The sequence below is a fragment of the Mustela lutreola genome, chromosome 13, assembly GCF_030435805.1.
Source record: "Mustela lutreola isolate mMusLut2 chromosome 13, mMusLut2.pri, whole genome shotgun sequence".
NCBI lineage: Eukaryota > Metazoa > Chordata > Mammalia > Carnivora > Mustelidae > Mustela > Mustela lutreola.
In genome coordinates this window covers 86,142,769-86,169,254 of record NC_081302.1, presented here as the reverse complement: position 1 = coordinate 86,169,254, position 26,486 = coordinate 86,142,769, and the positions used below count along the sequence as shown (strand labels likewise).

Genomic DNA, 26,486 nt, shown 5'->3' with positions numbered 1-26,486 from the left:
TGCTCCATTAACAAGCTGTTCCCCCATCTCTCTCCCTCTCATCTGTCTCCTTCTCTGTGGGCCTCCCTACTCCCCGAGACACAACAATATGGAAATTAGGCTGATGCCTAGACCTAAAATGGTCTGAGTGTTCAAGTGAAGAGCTGCATGTCTCTCACTTTAAATCATAAGCCAGAAATGGTTAAGCTTAGTGAGGAAGTCTTGCCCAAAGCCAAAAAAGGCCAAAAGCTGGGCCTCCTACAGCAAACAGTTAGCTAAGCTGCGAATGCAAATGAAAAGTTCTTCAGAGAAACTTAAAGTACCACTCCAATGAACATACAAATGGTAAGAAAACAAAACTGCCTTTCTGTTGAAATGGAGGACTTTTAAGGAGTTGCATGGAAGATCAAACCAGCCACAATACTTCCTTAAGCCAAGACCTAATCCAGACCAAGGCCCTAATGCTATTCAATTGTAAAAAGGTGAAAAAAGTGAGGAAGCTGCAGGAAAAGGTCTGACGCTAGCAGAGATCCAGAAGCTGCCATCAAGTTATCCAGAAGATCTAGCTTAGATAATTAATGAAAGTGGGTACACTAAACAACAGATTTTCAGTGTAGATTAAATAACCTTATACTAGAAGAAGATGCCATCTAGGACATTCATAGCCATAGAGGAGAAGTCAATGCCTGGATTCAAAAGATAGGCTGAATGTCTTAATGCTATTTGGTAACCTGAAGATGAAGCCAATGCTCACTGACCATTCTGAAAATCCTAGGGCCCTTAAAAATTACACTCAATCCACTCTGCCTGTGCTCTATACATAGAACAAAGCCTGGATGACAGCACATCTGCTTACAACGTGGTTTACTGAGTATTTTAAGTCCACTGCTGACATCTACTGATCAGGAAAAAAAGATCCCTTTCAAAATACTGCTGCTCACTGACAATGCACCTGGTCACCCAAGAGGTATGATGGTAATAGACAACAAGATTAATGCGGGTTTCATGCCTGCTGACACAACATCCACCCTGCAGCCCACAGATCAAGGAGCAAATGCAATTTTAAGTCTTATTATTTAATAAATACATATTATAAATGTATAAATACATTTCATAAGGCTATAGCTGCTGTAGACAATGATTCCGCTGATGGGCCTGGGCAAAGTAAAACGAAAAACTTCTAGAAAGGATTCACCATTCTAGATGCCATTAAGAACATCTGTGTTTCACAGGAAGAGGTCTATCAACATTAACAGGAGTTTGGAAGAAACTCATTCCGACCTAACCCTCTGGATGTCTTTCAGGCTGAGGGGTTCAAGACATCAGTGAGGGAAGTAATTGCAGATGTGGTGGAAACAGCAAGCAAACTAGAAGTGGGGCCTGATGATGGGAGCACATTGCTGCGATCCCATGATAAAACTTTAAACAAATGAGGAGCTGCTTCTATGGATGTGCAAAGAAAGTGGTTTCTTGAGATGGAATCTACTCCTGATGAAGATGCTGCGAAGACTGTTGAAATGACAACAAAGAACTTAAGCATATTACATAAATGTAGTTGATAACCCATCAACAGGGTTTGAGAGGATGGACTCATGATTTTGAAAGAAGTTCTACTGTGGATAAAATGGTACTAAACAGCACCACATGCCACAGAAAAATCCTTTCTGAAAGGAAGACTATTCATGAGGCAAATTTCAATATCATCTTATTTTAAGAAATTACCACAACCAGGGCGCCTGGGTGGCTCAGTGGGCTAAGCCACTGCCTTCGGCTCAGGTCATGATCTCAGGGTCCTGGGATCGGGTCCCGCATCGGGCTCTCTGCTCAGCAGGGAGCCTGCTTCCCTCTCTCTCTCTCTGCCTGCCCCTCTGCCTACTTGTGATCTCTCTCTGTCAAATAAATAAATTAAAAAATCTTTAAAAAAAAAAAAGAAATTACCACAACCACCCAACCTTCACCAACCACCAACCTGATTAGTATTTTTTTAATTAAGGCATGCACTTTTTAAAAACCTAATGCTATTTCACACTTCATTAACTACAGTTTATAGGTGTACATATTAACGTGCTGGGAAACCAAAGAATTCATGTGACACACTTCATTGTGATATTCACTCTACAGCACTGGTCTAGATCTGAATCTGCAGTTATCTTCCAAGGTATGTCTGTAAGAGAGGTTTGAGAGGATTCCTATTCTTAAGATTTTATTTATTCATTTGACAGACAGAGATCACAAGTAGGCAGAGAGGCAGGCAGAGAGAGAGGAGGAAGCAGGCTCCCCGCTGAGCAGAGAACCCAATGTGGGGCTAGATCCCAGGACCCTGGGATCATGACCTGAGCCGAAGGCAGAGGCTTTAACCCACTGAGCCACCCAGGCGCCCCGAGAGGATTCCTATTCTGAAAGAAGTTCTACTGTGGGTAAAATGCTATGAAACTGCATCACAACTAGAGAAATCGTTTGGGGAATAAAGTAAAAAACCACCACAGCCTTCCCAACCTTCAGCAACCACCACCCTGATCAGTCAGCTGAGAGTCCACAATTGCCACAGGCTTCTCAACCTTTAGCAGGCAGAAGCCCATCAACATCAAGGAAAGACCTTCCACCAAAAAAAAGATTATAACTCACTGAAAGCTCAGATGACGGTTAGCACTTTTTATCAATTAAAGTGTTTTTTCATTAAGGTGTGTTTATTTTTTTAGACCTAATGCTTTTACAAACTTGTTACACTATAGTGTATAACTTTTACATGCACTGGGAAGGCAAAAAAATGCATTTGATATACCTTATTGCAATATTTGCTTTACTCCAGTGGTCTGGTACTGAACCTGCAGTGTATGAGAGATACACCTGTACTTTCTTATTCCCTGGTACAACATTCCAGGCTCAGGCTGGACTTTTTAGTCCAGGAATCAACTACTTCTCCACAAAACCCTAGCTCCTTTTATTAGAGAATAGTGTTTGGAACAAGAATCTAGGCCCTCTATGTGTGCTGTTACTGAGGCATCCCATCATTGCTTCTAGGTAGACAGGAGTTATGGAATGTATGTATGTATGTATGTGAATCTACATATTTACACACATCTGTACTTCTCTAAGTTAAATACCACTGAGTTCTACTGATAACCTTGATCCCAATTCATCATCACAGGATTCATTTTAGTTTTAGCCTTTTTCTCTTTTTTCTTTCTCCAACAATGAGAAACCCGTGCTTCCTAACCTATATTTACTGATCTGTTCGCTCAAAAAAGTATATACATTCTTTTTTTTTTAGATTTTATTTATTTATTTGACAGACATATCACAAGTAGGCAGAGAGGAAGGCAGAGAGAGGAGGAAGCCGGCTCCCTGCTGAGCAGAGAGCCTGAGCTGAAGGCAGAGGCTTTAACCTTGAAACGCAATGTTACTTACTTGCAATTGCAATTATTCATTTGTTTGTTTTTTAAAGACTTTAATTTTAAGTAATCTCTACACCCAATGTGGGGCTCAAACTGACAATCCCAAGACTGAGTTGCATGCCCTATGACTGAGCTAACCAGGAACCCCCATTTGTGTGGATTTTTTTAATGCCTTCTTATGATTCTCCTTCATTGTCTGGTTAAATTATTTTATTTTATTTTTTGGCAAGTGATGGGTAAGATTATTAATTCTAAAAGCCTAATTGGCAAATATAAATACAAAGGAAACATGGAGTCAGAGTTTTATATAGGAGGGAAGGCTTCTTTTTCTTTGTACAAGTAGAACACACTTTAACATACTTAAATACTTACAACTCTTAACATAAAAAGGAAAAAAAACAAAGATGAAGAAATGGGAAAAAGGTTCCTTGTTTAAGGAGATTATATGGGGAATTTTATATAATAGTGATTCTCGAACTTTATGATGCACACCAATCATCTGGAATACTAAGCACAGGTGGTGGGGCTCTACCCTTATAATTTCTGATTCACAAGCTGGGGCATGTGGGGGCTCTATAATCAGAATGCTGACATTGTCTACCCAAATATCTTAATTTGAGAATAAGTAATTTAGAGTAAAGAGCAGAGTAACTGCCAAGACAGAAACATATACACACTGATAAAATCAAGTATAAAATTAGAAAAAATACATTAAAATATACTGAATACTACCTATCTCCAGACCATAATGACACCTGACATCTATTCAAGGCTCTTTGCATTCTTTTTTATTTATTTGCCATTAGTACCTTACTTTCTACCACAAGCACTTACTACTTTTATAACACTTTAAAAAACAAAACTTTGAAGGGTGCCTGGGCAGCTCAGATGGTTAAGCCAGGCTCCCAGCTCAGAGGGGGTCTGCTTTACCCTCTTCCTCTGCCTCTCTCCTGTTCATGCTCTCTCTTTTCTGCCTCAAATGAATAAAATTTTTAAAAAATAAAACAAGGGTGCCTGAATGGCTCAGATGGTTAAGTGACGGCCTTCGACTCAGGTCATGTTCCTACCAGGGTCCTGGGATGGAGGCCCACATCTGGCTCTCTGCTCAGCGGGGAGTCTGCTTCTCCCACCCTTTCCCTCTGCCTGCTACTCCTCCTGCTTGTGTTTTCTACCAAATAAATAAAAACTATAAAAATAAATAAATAAAATAAAGCACAGAAAACTTTGGAGCATTCAGGTGGAACAGTTAGTTGAACATCCAACTGTTGGTTTCAGCCAGGTCATGACCTCAGGGTCCTGAGATTCAGTCCCCAGCAGGCTCCATGCTCAGAGGGGAGTCTGCTTGAGATTCCTTCTCTCCCTCTGACCCTCCAACCCACACTTGCTCTTTCTCTCTCTCTAAAATTATTTTGAAAAAAGTTTTACGGGTGCCTGGGTGGTTAGTCGGTTAAGCATCTGACTTCAACTCAAGTCATGATCCCAGGATTCTGGGATTGAGCCCCGTATCATGTTCCCTGCTCAACAGGAAGCCTGTTCCTCCCTCTCCAACTACCCCTGCTTGTGTTCCCTCTCTCTCTGTCAAATAAATATTTTTTAAAGGTTTTTTAAGGGGCACCTGAGTGGCTCAGTGGGTTAAGCCTCTGCCTTCGGCTCAGGTCATGATCTCAGGTGAGCCCCGCATCAGGCTCTCTGCTCAGCGGGGAGCCTGCTTCCCTCTCTGTCTCTGCCTGCCTCTCTGCCTACTTTTGATCTCTCTCTCTGTCAAATAAATAAAATCTTTAGAAATAAAAAAAGTTCTTTTAAACAAAAAAACAAAATGTTAAGTTTTCTTTAATCTATCATAGTTCTGTTCATAACATTTCCTAACTATTTTGATTTTTAACAACTTTTAAGAGTAACATTTATCTCATATTTCACAATTAAATACTGCTAGTACAAGAAAAGCTGTTAATTTTTATTTATTTATTATTTTTTGAAAAGATTTTTATTTATTTATTTGACAGAGAGAGATCACAAGTAGGCAGAGAGGTAGGGAGAGAGAGAGAGAGAGAGAGAGAAGCAGGCTCCCCGTTGAGCAGAGAGCCTGATGCGGGACTCGATCCCAGGACCCTGAGATCATGACCTGAGCCGAAGGCAGCAGCTTAACCCACTGAGCCACCCAGGTGCCCTGTTAATTTTTTTTTTTTTAATACATCTTGGATCAACCACTCCTCAAGGTCCTTATTTAACCTAGAAGACTTTAAGTTGACCATTACAGTTGCCCATTTTACATTGAGACTTTAAATACCCATATCCCTTATCATGTATTCCACTCCCACAAACCTTTTTTTAAGCAAATTATCAGAAGCACAAAAATATATAAAAGCATTCACAATAGTATTATACACATGGAAAAACCAGAAACTGAAACTAAAAACTAAAATGTCCATCTCTAGAAAAATGATCCAGTAAATCACAGTACATTCTTACAACAAATTATATGCAATACCTAAGCCCCTTAGGTAAGTTCACAGTGAATGCAATCAAATGTCCATAACCAGGGGCGCCTGGGTGGCTCAGTGGCTTAAGCCGCTGCCTTCAGCTCAGGTCATGATCTCAGGGTCCTGGGATCGAGTCCCACATCGGGCTCTCTGCTCAGCAGGGAGCCTGCTTCCCTGTCTCCCTCTCTGTGTGCCTATCTACTTGTGATCTCTCTCTGTCAAATAAATAAATAAAATCTTTAAAAAAAAAAAATGTCCATAACCAGCTTAAAAAAATCATAGTTCCAAAAATTATAATAATTTATAGAATGATTCCCAGAGTACAGTCAAAATATAGATACATTTTGTTATTTTTTCTGTATTTTCCAACTTGTACAACTTGTTTATAGTAGGCAGTAGGGAATTTTATTAAAAACACAATGAAAACTACATATATTCACATATATATTAAATGATGTTCTTTTACCTCAGTTGTATTTGCTTCCGTTTTTGTAACTCTTGGTTTCTGAGCTCCTCCAAGCGTCTGAGTTCTTCTTGACGCCTCATGAGATCTATAAAATATTGATTACACATTAATATTTTTACCTTCCCTTTCTGTATTTTTTAAATCCATAATCACACAGGTTCTCTATTGCTGGCAATACATTTAGTAACTTATTCATACTCATACATCTAGCTTTTTTTGTATATTATTTTATAATGGGAAGATTATAAGCTATGTAATTAGTCAAGTAAGTATGCTTTCTGGACCTGTTTCTTCATATGTAAGAAAACAATAAAATTTATCCTAATTTTAAGAAATTAAAATGGGTAGTAACTGTTTTAATGTAAAGCCTGGAATATACTAAAAACTGAATAAATGGTAGCTATATTTTCATATATTCAGCTGGGAATATAAAGCCCAGAAAGATGCCTTGGGAGAAATGAGCAGAAGGCACATAAGAACAAACAGTAAGAATAATGGGACACTGTTTAACTTCCAAAGAGTATTTCTGCCAGTAAAATTAGCATAAGATTCCTCCCACACAAAGTCAATTTCTTATGAAAAAAGGCAATGAGAGAATTCTTATAAGTGGGGAAGGGCTGAATTCTGATACTAACAAGATTACTTTAAGCAAGATGAACAGGAACACCTGGGTGGCTCAGTGGGTTAAAGCCTCTGCTTTGGCTCAAGTCATGATCTCTGGGATCAAGCCCCCATCGGGCTCTCTGCTCAGTGGAGAGCCTGATTCTCCCTCTCTCTCCTGACTGCCTCTCTGCCTACTTGTGATCTGTCAAATAAATAAAATCTTTCAAAAAAAAATTTAAGAATAAACAAGATGAACAGTCCCACAGTCACCAATCCCTAACATATCATCAAGAACAGGGGTTCCAGAAGAGTTTAAGATAAGAAAAAGTACATCTTTGCCCATGTGCTATAAAAATCTTAGCAATACCTTACTAAACTATGTGTGCATACACATATGGATTAAAAAATATCGAAATACTCTGGGTGGCACAATTATTGGTTGCTTTTATTTCCCTTTCCTCTTATCACATTATCTGAAATTTCTAATGTAAACATAAATTACCTCAGTTAAGCATTTCTTAATAAATCACTATATCAAAAACTTAAAAAACAAAATACTAACAGTTAGTTATTCTACGTGCCAATAGCCCTAATAATATAACCATAACAAAGTAGGCATCATAACCCTAACAAGGTAAACATTATCTTCCCCATTTTAATGACTGAAAACAGAATGAATTATGTATTACTTATGTCAAAGAAAAAAGATTCAGATTTATCAATGTATTATAACCATCCAGCAAGGGTAAGGTAGTGATCAGGGCATTCCAACAAGATGCCTCAAAACACTTAGCTACCTTAAAAACCATCAAAACCTACTACAATGATTTCAAACATTGAGACCATTAGTTGTCAACTTTAATTGCTTTTTAGAACTATCTAAGTACCTTTTAACCAGACCAATTAAATCAAAATCTCTTGTGATGGAGACATCAATGTTTTTTTTGAAGCACCAGGGCTGATCCACTGTACAAACATTGAGAACCATAGAACTATTAGATAACTGCTTTAGCTGGAGAAACCTGGTAGACACCAAAAATATATAATCTGCTTATATTCCTAAGAGGAAATGCTCCAATAAGCCAAAATATAGAAAGTGTACTATGATCACTAATTATCGAAGAAAAGCCTATCCAGTATATCCTGTATCAATTTTGTCATGGTTTTGCAGGTTAGCTGCTCTTAAATCAGGGACAAATTACCATATATAATAATGTAAAAATATGCATTACAGTTTCTTCCAGGAGTAAGAAAAAAACATAAACATTTGTTTTCTGACAAATGGACTTTCTCCTTCTAAGCTGTGCCGGTTGAGAAAACTACTTTAACCTCTCAGGTAGTATTTCCTCATCCGTTAACACTGATACAATATAGCTCAAACAATCCAAGAATAAAGTTTTCATAAAAGTACATTATCCAATTTAAGAGCACTATCAACTTATAGCAAAACTACCATTTACATTTAGTAAATTATTTAAGTTGCTAATATCTGAAGTTCCTGAAATTTTAATAAAGCTTACATATTTGTATAGTGCCAAAGTAATACCCTATGGGGGAATAAGTTGCCAAAAAAAAAAAAAAATTATATATAGCTGGGATGTTTTCAATCTTTGATGCAGTAAATCACAGTCACAAGGATTTTTCTTAAAAAAAAAAAAAAAATCCAAAGGCATCATCCATACACTCTTTGAAATCAGCTTCAGCACTACTTATTACTAGGCCAAAAAATATGTGAAAGTTCCTTCCTAATTTAATGACAAAGAACATAAAATTACATCTATAATTTCAATATAATATAAATATATGGGAATATTATGGGAATAAAGATAAATTTAAAGTTTGATCTGGACTGTGTTTTCTCAATTCATATATACTCTCTGATCTAAGAGTCTACTTTCCAGAAATATAGGCACTGAATCTATAGATTTTAAGGGCGTATTTAGTCCCAAAGAAAAGCTGAAAACACTATGCTATTAAAACAAGATGTATCTTAATTACTAGAACGAAAAGACAGAAAAATATAATAAAGTACAATAAAATGTTAGTAACAGAATCTAAGTAATAAACACCTTAAAATTCCTTCAACATTATGTTTAAAATTTCTCTTAACAAGGGATGCATGGGTGGCTCAGTTAAGCATTTGACTCCTGATCTTGGCTCAAGTCTTGATATTGGGTTTTTGAGTTCAGGCCCTGTGTTGGGCTCCATCCATTCTGGATATGGAGCTTACTTAAAAAGAAAAAAAGAAAAGGAAAAAAAATTAACAAAATATCTGGGGCAGGGAACACATCCTGGGTTAAATTACTGGACTTGACTTAAGAAGAAAGAATCCACACATACACCCCAAGGTTTATAGCAGCAATGTCCACAATAGCCAAACTATGGAAAGAGCCTAGATGTCCATCAACACTTGAATGGATAAAGATGGGGAGATATATATATATATATACATATACAATGGAATATTATCAAGCCATCAAAAAAAAAAACCTTGCCATTTGCAATGACATGGAACTAGAGGGTACTAGGCTAAGTGAAATAAGTCAGAGAAAGAAAATTATCACATGCTCTCACTGATATGAGGAATTTGAGAAACAAGACAGAGGATCCTAGAAGAAGGGAGAGAAAAATGAAACAAGACAAAACCAGAGAAGGAGACAAAACGTAATAGACTCTTAATCTTAGGAAACAAACTGAGGATCGCTGGAGTGAAGGAGGGTGGGAGAGATGCGGGTGCTGGGTGATGGACACTGGGGAGGGTCTGTGTTATGATGAGCGCTGTGAATTGTGTAATACTATGAATCACAGACCTGTACCCCTGAAACAAATAATGTATTATATGTTAATAAAAAAAACAAAGTAAATAATAAGAAACAAAAAATAAAATAAAAGAAGAATCCAGATCAAGTCACTTATGAGACAGAAAAAAATTCAGGCTTACTTCAGAAAAACATCCCCACAGAAACAGTCAATGTTAGAAGACAATGAAACATGCTATCAAGTACTTAAGAAAGGAAGAGAGAAAAAGATCATGAGTTTCAAACACCAGTTTAAAATATAAGGATCATACATAGTATTTTAGAAGACACAGACTGCAAGGAATGTTGTTTTTATGAACCCTTCCTTAAATCATGAGGATAAACATCAATCAAATGAACAGAAGTCATGGCTCATCTATTTAAAGTAGGGTTAAGATTTCAACATGTGAGGATTATCATGAAAGAACATTAAGCTGAAATGAAAACATGATATTGAAGAGTTATGTGCACTTCCCTGTTCCCTCCAGCATTATCCACATCAGTGAACGCATGGAAACAACCTAAATGTCCATCAACGAGTTAATGGATAAAGATGTGGTGTGTATACGTACATACATATGTACATACTCAAAAAAGAATATTATTCAGCCACAAGAAAATGAAACCCATGGTTTCCAAACCATGGATAAACCCTGAGGGCATTATAGCTCACTAAAATATGCCCCCCAAAAAGAAAAAACCCAAAACACACAAATATTGCCTAGAACTTACATGTGGAATCTAAAAAACTCATAGAAACAAAGAAGTAAAAAAGTGGCTGTCAGAGGCTGGGAAGTGGGGTAAATAGGGAAAGGTTGATATAAAGGTAAAAACTTTCACCTGTAATAATAAGGCTTGAGAATTCAACATACAATTTAGTGACTACAGTTGGTAATACTGTATTGTGTAACTGAAAACTACTAAGTAAAAACTAAATGTTCTGCAACACCAGAAAATAAACAAAATCAGCTTTTACACTAAAAAGAAAAAACTTGGGGGCGCCTGGGTGGCTCAGAGGGTTAAGGCCTCTGCCTTCAGCTCAGGTCATGATCTCAGGGTTCTGAGATCGAGCCCCGCATCGGGCTCTCTGCTCAGCAGGGAGCCTGCTTCCCTTCCTCTCTCTCTGCCTGCCTCTCTGCCTACTTGTGATCTCTGTCTGTCAAATAAATAAATAAAATCTTTAAAAAAAAAAAAAAAAAAGAAAAAGAAAAAAGAAAAAACTTGGGGTACATGGGTGGATCAATAGGGTTAAGCCTCTGCTTCCAGCTCAAGTCATGATCCGGGGGTCCTGGGATCAAGCCCCACATCAGGCTCTCTACTCAGCAGGGAGCCTGCTTCCCTCTCACTCTCTGCCTGCCTCTCTGCCTACTTGTGATCTCTGACAAATAAATAAATAAAATCTTAAAAAAATAAAAAAGAAAAAGAAAAAACTTAATGTCATAAATGTAGACAAATCAGATGCAAAATAAAATTTGAAAGGAAAAGAGAATGAAGGAGGAATAAATTATGCCAATTTCCTTGGTTTTTTTTCCCCCTTCAGTAATTAGGATCAAAAGACACTTAAAGGCAATTTACTTCCTCTACTTGATTTATTAGTATGAGGACATACATAAACAGCAATAATATAATCCTAAAATTCCAGTGGTGGAAGAGGAGAGAGTAATAACAAATGTATGGCAATTAATCTCATCTACTCAAAGTTTATAAACTATAGGAACAAAGATAATACAAAAATAACAATGAAGAAAACTCGAACTGCTTCTTATGCTGATGATCAAAAACAGGGAGAAGGAAAAAATAACCTATAATAGTATAATGGAATTGAGATATAGAAAGGATTAAATAAACATTAGCAAGGTACAAAAGTACAATTATTTCCAGACTTCAAGCTCTATTACAAAGCTGTCATCATCAAGACAGCATGGTACTGGCACAAAAACAGATACACAGATCAATGGAACAGAATAGAGAGCCCAGAAATAGACCCTCAACTCTATGCTCAAGTAATCTTCAACAAAGCAGGAAAGAATGTCCAAAGGAAAAAAGACAGCCTCTTCAATAAATGGTGTTGGGAAAATTGGACAGCCAGCCACATGTAGAAAAATGAAATTGGACCATTTCCTTACACCACACACGAAAATAGACTCAAAATGGATGAAGGACCTCAATGTACGAAAGGAATCCATCAAAATCCTTGAGGAGAACGCAGGCAGCAACCTCTTCAACCTCAGCCGCAGCAACGTCTTCCTAGGAACATCGCCAAAGGCAAGGGAAGCAAGGGCCAAAATGAACTATTGGGATTTCATCAAGATCAAAAGCTTTTGCACAGCAAAGGAAACAGTTAACAAAACCAAAAGACAACTGACAGAATGGGAGAAGATATTTGCAAACGACATATCAGATAAAGGACTAGTGTCCAAAATCCATAAAGAACTTAGCAAACTCAACACCCAAAGAACAAATAATCCAATCAAGAAATGGGCAGAAGACATGAACAGACATTTCTGCAAAGACATCCAGATGGCCAACAGACACATGAAAAAGTGCTCCACATCACTCGACATCAGGGAAATACAAATCAAAACCACAATGAGATATCACCTCACACCAGTCAGAATGGCTAAAATCAACAAGTCAGGAAATGACAGATGCTGGCGAGGATGCACAGAAAGGGGAACCCTCCTACACTGTTGGTGGGAATGCAAGCTGGTGCAGCCACTCTGGAAAACAGCATGGAGGTTCCTCAAAATGTTGAAAATAGAACTGCCCTATGACCCAGCAATTGCACTACTGGGTATTTACCCTAAAGATACAAACGTAGTGATCCGAAGGGGCACGTGACCCGAATGTTTATAGCAGCAATGTCCACAATAGCCAAACTATGCACAGAACCTAGATGTCCATCAACAGATGAATGGATAAAGAAGATGTGGTATATATACACAATGGAATACTATGCAGCCATCAAAAGAAATGAAATCTTGCCATTTGCAACAACATGGATGGAACTAGAGCGTATCATGCTTAGTGAAATAAGTCAAGCGGAGAAAGACAACTATCATATGATCTCCCTGATATGAGGAAGTGGTGATGCAACATGGCGGCTTAAGTGGGTAGGAGAAGAATAAATGAAACAAGATGGGATTGGGAGGGAGACAAACCATAAGTGACTCTTAATCTCACAAAACAAACTGAGGGTTGCTGAGGGGAGGGAGGTTGGGAGAAGGGGGGTGGGATTATGGACATTGGGGGGGGGTGTGCTTTGGTGAGTGCTGTGGGATGTGTGTACCTGGCGATTCACGGACCTGTACCCCTGGGGATAAAAATATATGTTTATAAAAAATAAAAAAAATTTTTTTTAAAGTACAATTATTAAAACATATTGGTCTATCTATTAAGAATTAAGATGTACAAAATTGGGCGCCTGGGTGGCTCAGTGGATTAAGCCGCTGCTTTAGGCTCAGGTCATGATCTCAGGGTCCTGGGATCGAGTCCCGCATTGGGCTCTCTGCTCAGCAGGGAGCCTGCTTCCCTCTCTCTCTCTCTGCCTGCCTCTCTGTCTACTGTGATCTCTCTCTGTTAAATAAATAAATAAAATCCTTAAAAAAATAAAAAAGATGTACAAAATTTTTTTAAAAATTTACAAAATTTTGCTATGATCCATACATAAATATCCACTGAAGCACTGCTTTTACTAACTGGAAAAAGAACCAGATATCAATCAACAGAGGATGAGTTAAATTAATTATATCCATTTAATAGTATCATGCACCCATTTAAAAGATGAAGCAGATCTTCTGTAGAAAGTACAATAGCAAGGTACAGAAAAAGATAAATAGGGGAGTTTTTGGTTATAAATACATATACATATCTACTGACATAGTCAAGTTTTCTTTTTATTAAGGGATATACAAAAGAAACTGCAAGGTACAAAAGAAACTATGATTCCTACAAGACAGTAGAAAGTGGGAGGAAGGAAGGGGAGGAGACACTTTTTCTACACTATTTGAGTTTCCTATTTCCATGATAGGTGAACTAAAGAGCTGTTTGTTTCTGCACAGCAACAGAACATCGATTACCTAAAGTTCCTCCTCAACCTGAATAAATCCTTAGAAATGCTGTATGAAATATAAAATTGTAGAACTAAAGTATAAATTTTTTTAAAAATTTTACACAAACGCTAAAATTTATCACCTGCAGACTTTTGCCAAAATACAAGATGTACTTCAACAGAAGTAAACCCAGAAGGAGTAGACTACACTACACAAAGTGCTTTCCTAATACTGTAAACCAAAATATTGTTAACAGAGGTTATAAAGAAACACACAAAAAGCAGTGGGAAAAAAAAGTTGATGGAAAATAACTTTGCAAAATTATTCTGTTTCAAAAGTTAAGCCTTAGGGATGAGGCAAATCTAAGAGTTCAGAAGAGCTTTATATAAGAGGCCAAAAGAAATGTTCTTTGTCATCACTATATCCTCAAATATCTCAGTGTCTTCTACAGCTGACATTAAAAAATAAGTGAAGTAATGACTATTACACTATTGTTTGTCATCATCAGCAACAAGTATCTTGTAGTACAAATGCTTCCATATTTAATCAATGTTATATCCTAACTATAACATGACCTTAGACAGTGGCAAAGTGCCCAGCAGACTATGAGTAGAAAACAATTCATACTGAACAGAAGTACTAGAGTAATCATGGGGCCCAGGAAATTAAATTTTTAAAAATTTCCCAGGTGATTGTGATGTATAACCAAATTTTAAAACCACAAAACCACCAGACTAGATAACCTTGAAAATCTCTCTTCCATTTCTAAGCAGTCAATGATTCTATAACTTTATCTTATAAAACAATTTAAAATTTTCTGCTAGATAAGAGACTTATATCATGTAATATAAATTAGTTCAATTTTCTTAGAAGAGTGAACTTACAGAACTGCTAAGTTTAGCATCCACGTGAAACCAGAAATGTCTGACTAGTTTCTATAGTTTCAGCAGCTTTAGTGACTTGATCATGTATTCAATAAATATTTAGTGATCAGAAAAAAATAAATAAACCGCAGACTTTTAGGAATCAAGAATCTAACAAAAGGACTGAAAGATGATCATATTTTTCACCTTTAAAAGAAATACTGGCTCTAGTATAAAGAATAGTTCAGAGGAGACCAGGATTAAATGACAGTCTAATAAGAAGGTTACTGAAGAAATCTAGGCATCCTGGTGCCTTCATCTCTAGGGGTAGCCAAGAGAAAGTAGGTACACTGAAATGTTAAATTAAAAAAAAAAAAAAATTAACAGCCAAATAGAAAGTAATCAATTGCTTATTTTAAGAAATATAAAACCTATTATGGATAGTTGAAAAATGAGGGACAGGAATAACCAGAAGAAATTATATGGAGAACTAAAGAACAGAAAAGAGGAGAAGAGATAAACAATAAAGAAAGATAGGCATAAAAGGAAACCACCAAGAAGATAGGGGATAAGTGAGCATATATTAAAGCAGCTTGTCATGTTAGGTATTTGACCAGTGAATATGAGAACAGATGATCACCCATTAAGATCGCTCTTAAAGGTTCAGTGAGCTCTGTTTCAAATGTTTCAAATATTCTTGCCAACTACAAAGAATTCAGTCTGCATGAATCCCCATATTTATCAGCACACACGAATCTTTTTCACCCCTGCCAAAGAATATCCATCTGTAATCTGTAATCTTCTGACCCACAATACAATCTTAAATTGCCAGCATTTGTTATAAATTCTTCTTTCCAATAAACAAAATCTTTTTTAAAACTTTTTAATTCCAGTTAGTAAACATACAGTGTTATATTAGTGTCAGGTGTACACCAAAACAAAATCCTGATATGTGACTTATGCCAAATCTACATACCCTGAGGTGCCCTTTATTTCCTTCTTAAACATAGGGCTGGAACTCACAACCCTGTGATCAATACCTGAGTTGAGAACAACAGTAAGACACTGTGGGGCGCCTAGGTGGCTCAGTCATTGGGCATCTGCCTTCAGCTCAGGTCATGATCCTGGGGTCCTGGGATCAAGCCCCACATCAGGGTCCCTGCTCAGTGGGAAGCCTGCTTCTTCCTCTCCCACTCCCCCTGCTTGTGTTCCCTCTCTCACTCTCTCTCTGTCAAATAAATAAATAAAATCTTAAAAAAACAAACAAACAAAAAAATAAAATATTTTAAAAAGAAAACAAACAAACAAATAAATAAAATCTTTTAAAAAGAAAACAAACCAACTTAGCCACCCAGGCAATCAAAAAATTATTTTAATAAAATATTTTTGCTTTTTTTTTTTTAAAGGAAGTTCTCTTAGAAAAGGGAGATTTTTTTTTTTCTAACACAGTGGAAGTTCCAACTAGCTCAAAACTCATAACAGGCAACTTAAATAACAGGTATCCCTGGGAAATATAAACAAGCCTTAAAAAAAAAATACTATATCTACATGAAAACCCATTTTTACCTTGCCTCATTAACATTAATTGGTGTTCGTGCCTAGCTGCTTCCATTTCTGCTTCCAGTTTCTCTTTGGCTTCTCTGATGTTTCTATCAACTTGCTCACGCTGCTGCTTTTCCATTTCATCAAGAGCCTTCCATCGAGATGCATACTCAAATTCAAAGGTTCCAGGTTGAGCAAAACGTGGTGGCTGTTCTCTTTCCCTAAGTTTACATTTGAAAACATACAGAAATGTATGTTTAAAAAGTCAAAACAAGTATGAATAATAAGGACTACCATTTACTAAGCACTTATAATGTTCATGGCACTGTGAAAGGCAAGTAAGTACTCCACATGATTTACCTCGGTCAGTATTATAATACATGTTTTAACAACCATGAGTTTAAGAAACTGCCCAAGAACACAGCTAGTAAGAAGAGAACCAGGACTCAAGCCTAAGCAATCTGATACTACAAGCTGCACTCCCCTAATTATCAACTTTAATAAGGCTTTCTGATTTTCACTCAACAAATAATTTTACATAAGGTAACCTGCAACACATGAAACAAATATGCCCTAAATAGTCTAGATCAAATTTTTTTTCTAAAAGTATTAGCTTTTAGGAATAGTAATAAAAGCAGATAGTTGAGTGTTTCGTGCTAGATTAATAGGCAATACCAAAAAATAAAGGCTTCACTTATAAATATGTCTGTTCATTGCTGTACCTCAATTAACCTTAGCACAGTTATTTGGCATACTGTATACAATTAACATTTATTTCTTGAACGAATAAAAGATCACCAAACAAATGACCAAAAATTAAGAAAAAAAGATTTATGAATGTACCTGAAATTCAAAGAATTTTTAATTATTCTTCCCTTTAATTATTCTTCTATAAAGAAATATTAATAAAAACATAATCCCTATCCCACCAGTAAAAGTATAGATGCCTTTTAATCCTAAATTTTAACTTTTATTTTAGGGAAAATGGGTAGGCAGACAAATTTGGGAGATAAAAAGGGAGGCTGTCACAGAAGAAAAGATATAATAACAAGAAACAGCATTAAAGATTTTCAGAGGCACATAAGGAAAATCAAAGTTAACCCCTGGTATTATATACCTAAAAAACCGACTTGGACTTTTTCCTTTGAAAACACTGACTGGAAAAGGCAAAGGAATAGAGGGTGGGAATCAACCACCTACTAATTTTTCTCAAAGAATTATCTGTCAGTAGTTCCTAAATCAGACTTTGACTATAAACACAAATACTAAAAAATCTTCATTTTCTCCAATATGGATTTGAAGATTTAGAATTAAATTTTGAATCCTGTTGCTTGGGCTTTGTGAACATACCCTTCTGAGCATAACTCTTTAGTAGCAAAACTGGAACTATAATGAGATTTGTAAGGTTTGCTGGGTAATTAAATCATTATATAAATAAATATTCCTATATGCATATAAATTCCACTTTTTGTAATGCCCTTATTTCAGTTTTCTGATTCTTGAATCCCCAAGTATGCTCTAGTTCAAATTTGTAATGGTAAACTGTAACCAGAAAAAAAGTCAAGTGACTAGGAAATCATAGTTAAGTCTTTGAAAAATAGCATTATATGAGATATTAAATAGCATTATATGAGATATTAAAATGGTTTGGAATTATGATTATATTACTGATCCTTCTCCCCTAAAATATTTTCTTCCCTTGCTTCCAGGACACACTTCTGGTTGATTCCCCGCTACAGCAATGACTGTTCCACTCTTTGCTAATCCCTTCTGTGCGTCCCAACTTCTATATACTAGAGTATTCGAGGGCTCAATCCTTTGACATAGTTACATATCACATACAGTAACTGTACCTCAGAAAGGTCATCTAAATTCCAAATGCAAATCCAACTACTTACTGGACATCTCCATTTGGGTGTTCGAAACCATGTCAAACTTACCATGTCTAAAACAAGGTTCCTGAACTTCCTCCCCCAAAACTGCTCAGCCTACAAGATTCTCTAGAACGATCATTAGCAGTTTCCATATTCCTGGTTACTTCTGCCAAAAACCATGTAATTATGCTTTTAACTCTCTTTCTCCCACATCCACCAGCAAAATCCAAAGTCTATTTTCAAACTATATCCAGATTCTGACCACTTTTCACCATCACCCCTATAAGATCCCATTTCAGCAGGCTCCTAATTTACCATCCCCTCAATTCCACTCTTGGTTCTTTACAAATCTATTCTTAAAACGGTAGCCCAAAAGCTCCTGTTAAGTCACTATGCTGTTCCTTCCTTTCTCATAAAATACAAGGCAGTAAGGCACAACAATCTACACTCTTCCCAAGGTCCTATCCCTACCTCCTCCCTACTATTTCCCCTCCTTACTTACTATTGTCCAGCTAAACTGGCCTTTCTACTGTTCCTAGAACTTGCCAGAGTCCTCCCTCAAGGCCTTTATAGTTATTATTTCCTCCGCTGAGATCACTATTCTACTTCATCCCACTTCTGACCCTACATAGCTAGCTTCTTCCTCCCCACTCCTTCAAGCTCTTAATCAAATGTCACCCTCTCAGGTGGGCTTCCCAACCACCCGTACACTACAGCACACTACTCTGCTCCACAGCATCCACTCTCCCGTCTCTCTGCCATATCTGTTTTACTAATTTTATCTTTACCCTCCTTACCACCCCCACATAGCATGAATTTCTGGTCTATTTTGCTCACTGATATATCTCCTGCCCCAGGCATATGACAAGCATTCATATTACTCATTTAAATCAACTGCATGGCGCCTGGGTGGCTCAGTGGGTTGGGCCCCTGCCTTTGGCTCAGGTCATGATCTCAGGGTCCTGGGATCGAGTCCGCATCGGGCTCTCTGCTCAGCAGGGAGCCTGCTTCCTCCTCTCTGTCTCTCTGCCTGCCTCTCTGCCTACTTGTAATCTCTCTCTGTCAAATAAATAAATAAAATCTTTAAAAAAAAAAAAAACTGCAAAGAAAACCATTCAACTGCACTAAAACTATGCTAATTAAAATGATGTCTAACGTTATTTATTAAAGTAACGCATAAAGTATCATTTCGAACATCTGCCATCAATCTTAAAATCATACGTTCATCTTTCTATCACAATGAAGAAAAATACCTTTATACATACACCAAGGAGAGAAAATTGGTATATTTCTGGAAAACCATTTGCCAGAATTCATCAACTTTAAATATACACACATTGTTTTTACACCTTATGTTAGTAAGTTTTTTAAATAGTAATTCTCACAATTTAATACAAGTTTTATAATTTTTGGCTCCTATTTCTTGTATCTCCACCACCAGAAATATAAGCATCAGGAAGGCAAAAAACAGTTCAAAGTTGCACAGATAGCACGTGGATCAGTGCCTAGCACAAAAGCTCTCCAGTATTTATTGAATTCATGAATGCAAATATATTAGTTTTATCCAGCATAATGAACAAGTAACTGGTTAAAACAATAAAATATGGCATTTTATAAGAGATATTTCTCAATTACTGAGCAAAAAGCAACTGGTAAAAGAATAATGCACATTCCAAAAATAGGCTACTTTTCTTTTTGCTTACTGTGGGCTTATCCTAGATAAATAACTAGGATCTTCCAGGCTTTACCCCCACCAAAAGTCTCCCTTTAACTTACAGTACACCTAAATATACTAATTAAAGAAACAGTATACCTAAAATACACTAATTAAAAAATATTTTTAAAATATACTAATTAAAGAAATGTCTAAATTATATAGTTTCCTTGATATAATTACTGATAGCCTCCGTCTACCTACCTACACCTGCCTCAATTATAAAAGTAGACTTTTCTAAGTTAATGTTCTACTCATATACAAAAGAAGAATAAACTCCTGGTAGACCAGGACACTCTACTAACCAGATTATATGAACAGAACACCTTATAATCCAACAATACTTGATAACAGATGTGATGTAATAAATATTCTTGATGGCAAATAAAATATCTTTATTAATAAAATCTTACTTATGATATTGCTGGGTTTTCTGCATTAGCTTCTCTGGCAAGCCATCTTCATCATCAAACTGCTCCATAGGCTCCACAATGACTGGACGAGGGGTCCTGGGTAGGTAAAAGTGTAAAAGTTAATATGGTGTCTGGAATTAACATCCCCCTAGAAATTCTTTATAATAATTCCAGGATATATATGTGGGAAATTTCTCTCTTGAGAAAAATGTCACATATTCTTAAAATCAGTCAGTAAACATTTACTTGCATCAAGATACAAATAAACATCTAAGTCAAAGATGAATGCTTTATAGAGCATACCTCACTCAAAACAGAGGAGTAAATCAACATCTCTGAACCTGCATAATCACTATAGTTAACTTTTACAAATTATGACAGAAAAGAATGAGTACCTAATTCACATTTTCTGTGGAATCATCACTCCCATATCCTACCACCTCAAATTCCCACCTCCCAGCCTCCCTGTGCCTAACCAAGTCTTACTCAGAAAAGCCTTTCTAAAACTTAAAATGAGGGATGCCGGATGGCTCAGTTGGTTAAGCATCTGCCTTCAGCTTAGGTCATAATCCCAGGGTCCTGAGATTGAGAAATGCATTGGGGTCCCTGCTCAGCGAGGAGCCTGCTTCTCCTGCTCCCTGACTGTGTGTGCTCTCAGGTAAATAAATAAAATCTTAAAAATAATAAAAATGAAAAAACCTAAAGTGACATCTAAAATACATGAGCCAAGCAACCAAGCAAAAGGGAAGGAGGGGAACCAGAAAACAAAGACACGTTCAAGGTGGAGGTTGGGGACAGGAGGAAACAACAGCGGGGTAATAGGACTTAAAAATCCTCCTTCTCTGCTACTTTCCCAAGTAAAACAAAAGGATGGGAAAACTCACTGAGGAAGACAAAACAGGAAAATCAAACAGATATCAACAAATGATACGCTGATTTTAAAATTTTCGCACTATTACTCATTAACTTTGCTTATAAGGCTTTTATAGCCAAGCAGAGGATTTTAAAACCACAACTACAGAATACAGTATCCATGTGTGTTTTTTAATAATACTCTCTTGTAGCTTAGGTTCGACTTATTTCCAAAATGATGCAAAAATATTTTGAACGTTTTTTTCAAATGAGCAAATACTAGGACTGGTGCGTTTTCAGTGATAAAAGAATACACTGGATTCAGTTTTTCTGAGAGGATTTTGTGCCCCATCCAAACAATGAATCAGGGATGATCAGCTGGGTGAGAAAGAAGCACCTATCTATTTATAGATACTGTCAAACTATTAGTGATGACACCCTCTTTGTCATAGCTGGGACTGTTGTCATTGCTATCATCACAACCATCTTCATATCATCTGAAGGGCATGGCTGCCTAATCCAGTCTAGAAGAGGCTTTGGTTCTTCCTGGTCCTGCCTCCCAACTGTCACACTCAGAATACAGCTTATGCATTTGACAGGTTCAAAATGGCATCTATACATGAAGATCCACATCAAGCTTTCTTATGGTTAGGGCCTTCTACTGATACTAGAGCACCACCTCCAACCAGTTGTTTTGTTAATTTTGTCTACTTTTTGAAACTATGTAAGGCTAACCAAAAATAAAGGATCTTTGCCTATGTTAAAAGTTTTTTTTCCTTGCTACCAGTCTCTTACCATGAAAATAACTGTAAATCTATTGCAGTAGTAAATCTGTGCATTAACCCAAGGGCTAAGAGGTAAAGGGGTTTTCTAGATTCCAAAAGCTTCCCCTTAAAAATAAATGAAGATCCTGAGAATAGCAGAGATTTTAAATCCTAAACTGCTACTAAAATATAATTACTGGAGCACCTGGGTGGCTCAGTGGGCTAAGCATCAGACTCTTGATTTCAGCTCAGGTCATAACCTCAGGGTCTTGGGACTAAATCCCATGACAGGATCCATGCTCAGCGTGGAGTGTGCTTACTTCATTTCTCTGCTCCTCCTCCCAGCTTGCCCATGTTCTCTCACCTTCTCAAATTAATAAATAAAATATTTTTTTAAAAAAGAGAGAGAAAGGGGGGAGGAAAGTGATCATTAAAAATGATTCCTGGGGGGGGCGCCTGGGTGGCTCAGTGGGTTACGCTGCTGCCTTCGGCTCAGGTCATGATCTCAGGGTCCTGGGATCGAGTCCCGCATCGGGCTCTCCGCTCAGCAGGGAGCCTGCTTCCTCCTCTCTCTCTCTGCCTGCCTCTCTGCCTACTTGTCTCTCTCTGTCAAATAAATAAATAAAATCTTAAAAAAAAAAAAAAAAAAAAGATTCCTGGGGGACGCCTGGGTGGCTCAGTTGGTTAAGCAGCTGCCTTCGGCTCAGGTCATGATCTAAGGGTCCTGGGATCGAGTCCCACATCGGGCTCCTTGCTCGGCAGGGAGCCTGCTTCTCCCTCTGCCTCTGCCTGCCATTCTGTCTGCCTGTGCTCGCTCTCTCTCCCTCTCTCTCTTTGACAAATAAATAAAATCTTTAAAAAAAAAAAAAAAATGATTCCTGGGTGCCTGGGTGGCTCAGAGGGTTAAGCCTCTGCCTTCGGCTCAGGTCATGATCTCAGGGTCCTGGGATCGAGTCCCACATCGGGCTCTCTGCTCAGCAGGGAGCCTGCTTCCTCCTCTCTCTCTCTCTCTGTCTGCCTCTCTACCTGCTTGTGATCTCTGTCTGTCAAATAAATAGATTTAAAAAAAAAAATGAGGGGCGCCTGGGTGGCTCAGTGGGTTAAGCCGCTGCCTTCGGCTCAGGTCATGATCTCAGGGTCCTGGGATAGAGTCCCGCATTGGGCTCTCTGCTCAGCAGGGGGCCTGTTTCCCTTTCTCTCTCTCTGCCTGCCTCTCTGCCTACTTGTGATCTCTGTCTGTCAAATAAATAAATAAAATCTTCAAAAATAAATAAATAAATAAATAAATAAAATAAAAATTAAAAAAAAAAAAAATGATTCCTGGGGCTCAGTGGGTTAAAGCCTCTGCCTTTCGCTCTGGTCATCATCCCGGGGTCCCAGAACCGAGCCCCACATCAGGCTCTCTGCTCTGCTCTCTCTCTCTGCCTGCCTCTCTGCCTACTTGTGATCTCTGTCAAATAAATAAATAAAATCATTTAAAAAAAAAAAACAGATTCCTTGGGGGGGCACCTGGCTGGCTCCGTTGGTACAGCACGCAACTCTTGATCTCAGGGTTTTGAGTATGAGCTCCATGTTGGGTATAGAGGTTACTTAAAAATAAAATACTTATTTTTAAAAAAGGACTCCTGGACTAGTAAAGACATTTAATTGTTTTTTCTTTGTTTTCTTTTTTTTTTTTTTGACAGAGAGAGCCAGAGAGCACAAGTGGAGTGAATGGCAGAGGAAAAAGGAAAAGCTGAGCAGGGAGCCTGATGGAGGGCTTGATCCCAGGTCCCTGGGATCATGACCCGAGCCAAAGGCAGACGCTCAACTGACTGAGCCACCCAGGTGCCCTGCTAGTAAAGACATTTTAGAGAGAAAAGGAAATAGAAGCAAATGTGGAATACCTTGGAGTGATGGACACAATGGGATTATAGAAACCTCAGATAAACTGAGCGGATACCCAAAAGAAAAAAGGCCTCAATTGGTACAACATGTAAAAAATTAAAGTGTGATAAAGAATGAGTAAATACAGCTTCAAATATCACATGCAACCCAATCACGTAGAAAAATATAGCTAAGAGTTCCTATACCCATGGGAGGACATGGTACTTCTAAGAGGACCCAGAAAGGCTCAAGGACAAATGAAAGAAGATGCATTATATTGACTACTTACCCACTGGAAGCCACTGCAGGACCACAAACATCAGAATAATAGGCCCAGATAAAAACTACACCTCAGCAGAAGCCAACAAAGACAAACTCACCCCCACCCCACTTTAATACCAGAAGGCCATTACCCCTCAAGAGAAAAATCGGGAGACTCAAGAAGGAAAACATACTAAGCAAATCATTCACACTCAGAACATGACAGAATTACTTAAAATTGCCAAGATTAATTTTATGAAGTCAAGGAAATGTGAACAAAATTAGAGAATATAATGACATCTCTATTATACTCTCAAATAATGTTGAGTTTTTAAACCATAAATTTTCAATTTTCAACATATGAATACAGACCACCAGACACACTAATACAAGGGGGGTGAATGCAGCCCTCTGAGACAAAACCTCACCAAAGCATATATTTATACCTTGTTTCTGGAATTCCATTTCTAAAGAGATACATGAGTAAGTAAGCAAAGATCCATCAGTCACAACCACATTCATCATTACATAAAACAAAATGACTACATGTAGTGTTCAAGAGAAGACCTAAAGGGACTCAATTGTTTTTTTTGTTGGGTTATATGCTAAAATGTGAACATAGCATTTATACTTCCACCACCAGCAGGTATGCCTAGGTAACTCCTCTTTTCCTATTTACATAAGCAAAAGCAATGTGAATATTTAAGGTTTGACAGTATGCACTACTCCCTGTAAAAATTCCCCTTGCCCATTATCTCAGACATCTTGTTTATTTCACTTTGATCTTCTGGTGTTTAAAAAAAGGGTTTTTTGGGGCACCTGGGTGGCTCAGTGGGTTAAAGCCTCTGCCTTCAGTTCAGGTCATGATCCCAGGGTCCTGGGATCGAGCCCTACATAGGGCTCTCTGCTCAGCGGGGAGCCTGCTTCCTCCTCTCTCTCTGCCTGCCTCTCTGCCTACTTGTGATCTCTGTCAAATAAATAAATAAAATCTTGTATAAATAAATAAATAAAAATTTTAAAAAGGGTTTTTTTTAAAGATTTATTTATCTGAGAAAGACAGCGAATGCGAGTGAGGAAGGGTCAGAAGGAGAGAGAAAGAATCTCAAGCAGACTCTCCAATGAGCTTGGAGCTGGAGCCCAATGCAGGGCTCAATCTCATGACCCATGAGGTCATGACCTAAACTGAAATCAAGAGCTGGATGCTTTTGTTAATATAGTTTGCCATATAAATAGGTCAAAAGAGAAAAGACATTTTAAAAATAATGAAAAGAAATTTGAAAAATTAATAACTTTGCCTCAATTCAAGTCTTTATGGTTCAAATAGATGGATTCTCCCTTAATGTGATACAATTATGTATTTTTGTTTAAAATAGCATCATTCTTAGTAATAAATTTGCCTTATATATGTGTATATTTGAGAAATTCTGTTTCATTAGAATTTGTCTCATAAATCTATATTTTTATTAAAGTCAGGAACAAGACAAAAAAAAAAAAAAAAGAAAGAGTTGGATGCTTAACCAACTGAGCCACCGACGTGTCCCTGAAATAATTTTTACAACCTAACTTAAATTCTGTGTATAGATAAAATTACTTACTCTTTTTATAAATGTAGAAAAATATTTCATAGAACACAAGACTATAAGGAAGCAAATCAAAGTGGTCAACCATTAATGTTAAATCTGGAGTTGTTATCTGTAGACTTTTTCTTCTCCACACTTTGCCCCCAAATTAACCAATCATTAGTTTGGTTGTTATACTAATACTTGTGCATAACAAGTTTTATATAAAATTAATCAGTCCTGTGAAATCGTATCATTCGGAAGGGACCTCTGATGTTTCATAAACATCTCTTTAGATTTTCCTTTCTGCTAGATATACGTAATTTTACACAAAACGCATCACCTATCCATGCCTTCTTCAGACATCCTGTATCACTCAATAAAAAATGGCACCATTGGGGCACCTGGGTGGCTCAGTGGGTTAAAGCCTCTGCCTTCAGCTCAGGTCATGATCTCGGGGTCTTGGGATCGAGCCCCACATCGGGCTCTCTGCTCAGCGGGGAATCTGCTTCCTCCTCGCTCTCTGCCTGCCTCTCTGCCTACTTGTCATCTCTGTCAAATAAATAAATAAAATCTTTAAAAAAAAAAAAAAATGGCACCATTTCAGATGTATGCATGCACCGTAATTTTGTTAACCATAAACACTGGTGGACATTAAAGGTTTCCATGTTTTCTGAAACGGTACAAAATGATTAACATATTTGTGACTGACCTTTCCTCACTTGTTCAAATATCTCTTTAGAAGCAGAATGGTGGGAAAAAGGTGTTATATATAAAGTACTAAAACCATAATGGCTTTAAAGATGATGCAACATTTTGTGTATGGAATTAAAAAGTGATTATGTAAGGATAACAACTTGTTTCACTAACAAATAATCCTTGTAGATATGTACCATTTTGCAGGATTTTTTTCAATTTTAGTCTTTAATATAGTTGCGAATTAGAGAATAATGATAAAGTAATCCCTAGAAAGATGAAATAAGATGTTTTATGATAGAGGAAAAA

At 37.3% G+C, this 26,486-nt stretch overlaps 1 protein-coding gene across 2 annotated transcripts in view; it reads right to left on the bottom strand.

Annotated features, from left to right (window-relative positions):
- The window catches only part of PSPC1 (paraspeckle component 1), a 104,949-nt gene that overhangs the window by 57,132 nt on the left and 21,331 nt on the right, over window positions 1-26,486 (bottom strand). For both annotated transcript variants that reach the window (XM_059144158.1, XM_059144159.1), the window contains exons 3-5: window positions 20,180-20,275; window positions 16,203-16,399; window positions 6,321-6,405 (exon numbers count right to left, since the gene is read on the bottom strand). In XM_059144158.1, the coding sequence (XP_059000141.1) occupies window positions 6,321-6,405; window positions 16,203-16,399; window positions 20,180-20,275 (378 nt within the window). The remainder of the gene's footprint in view (window positions 1-6,320; window positions 6,406-16,202; window positions 16,400-20,179; window positions 20,276-26,486) is intronic.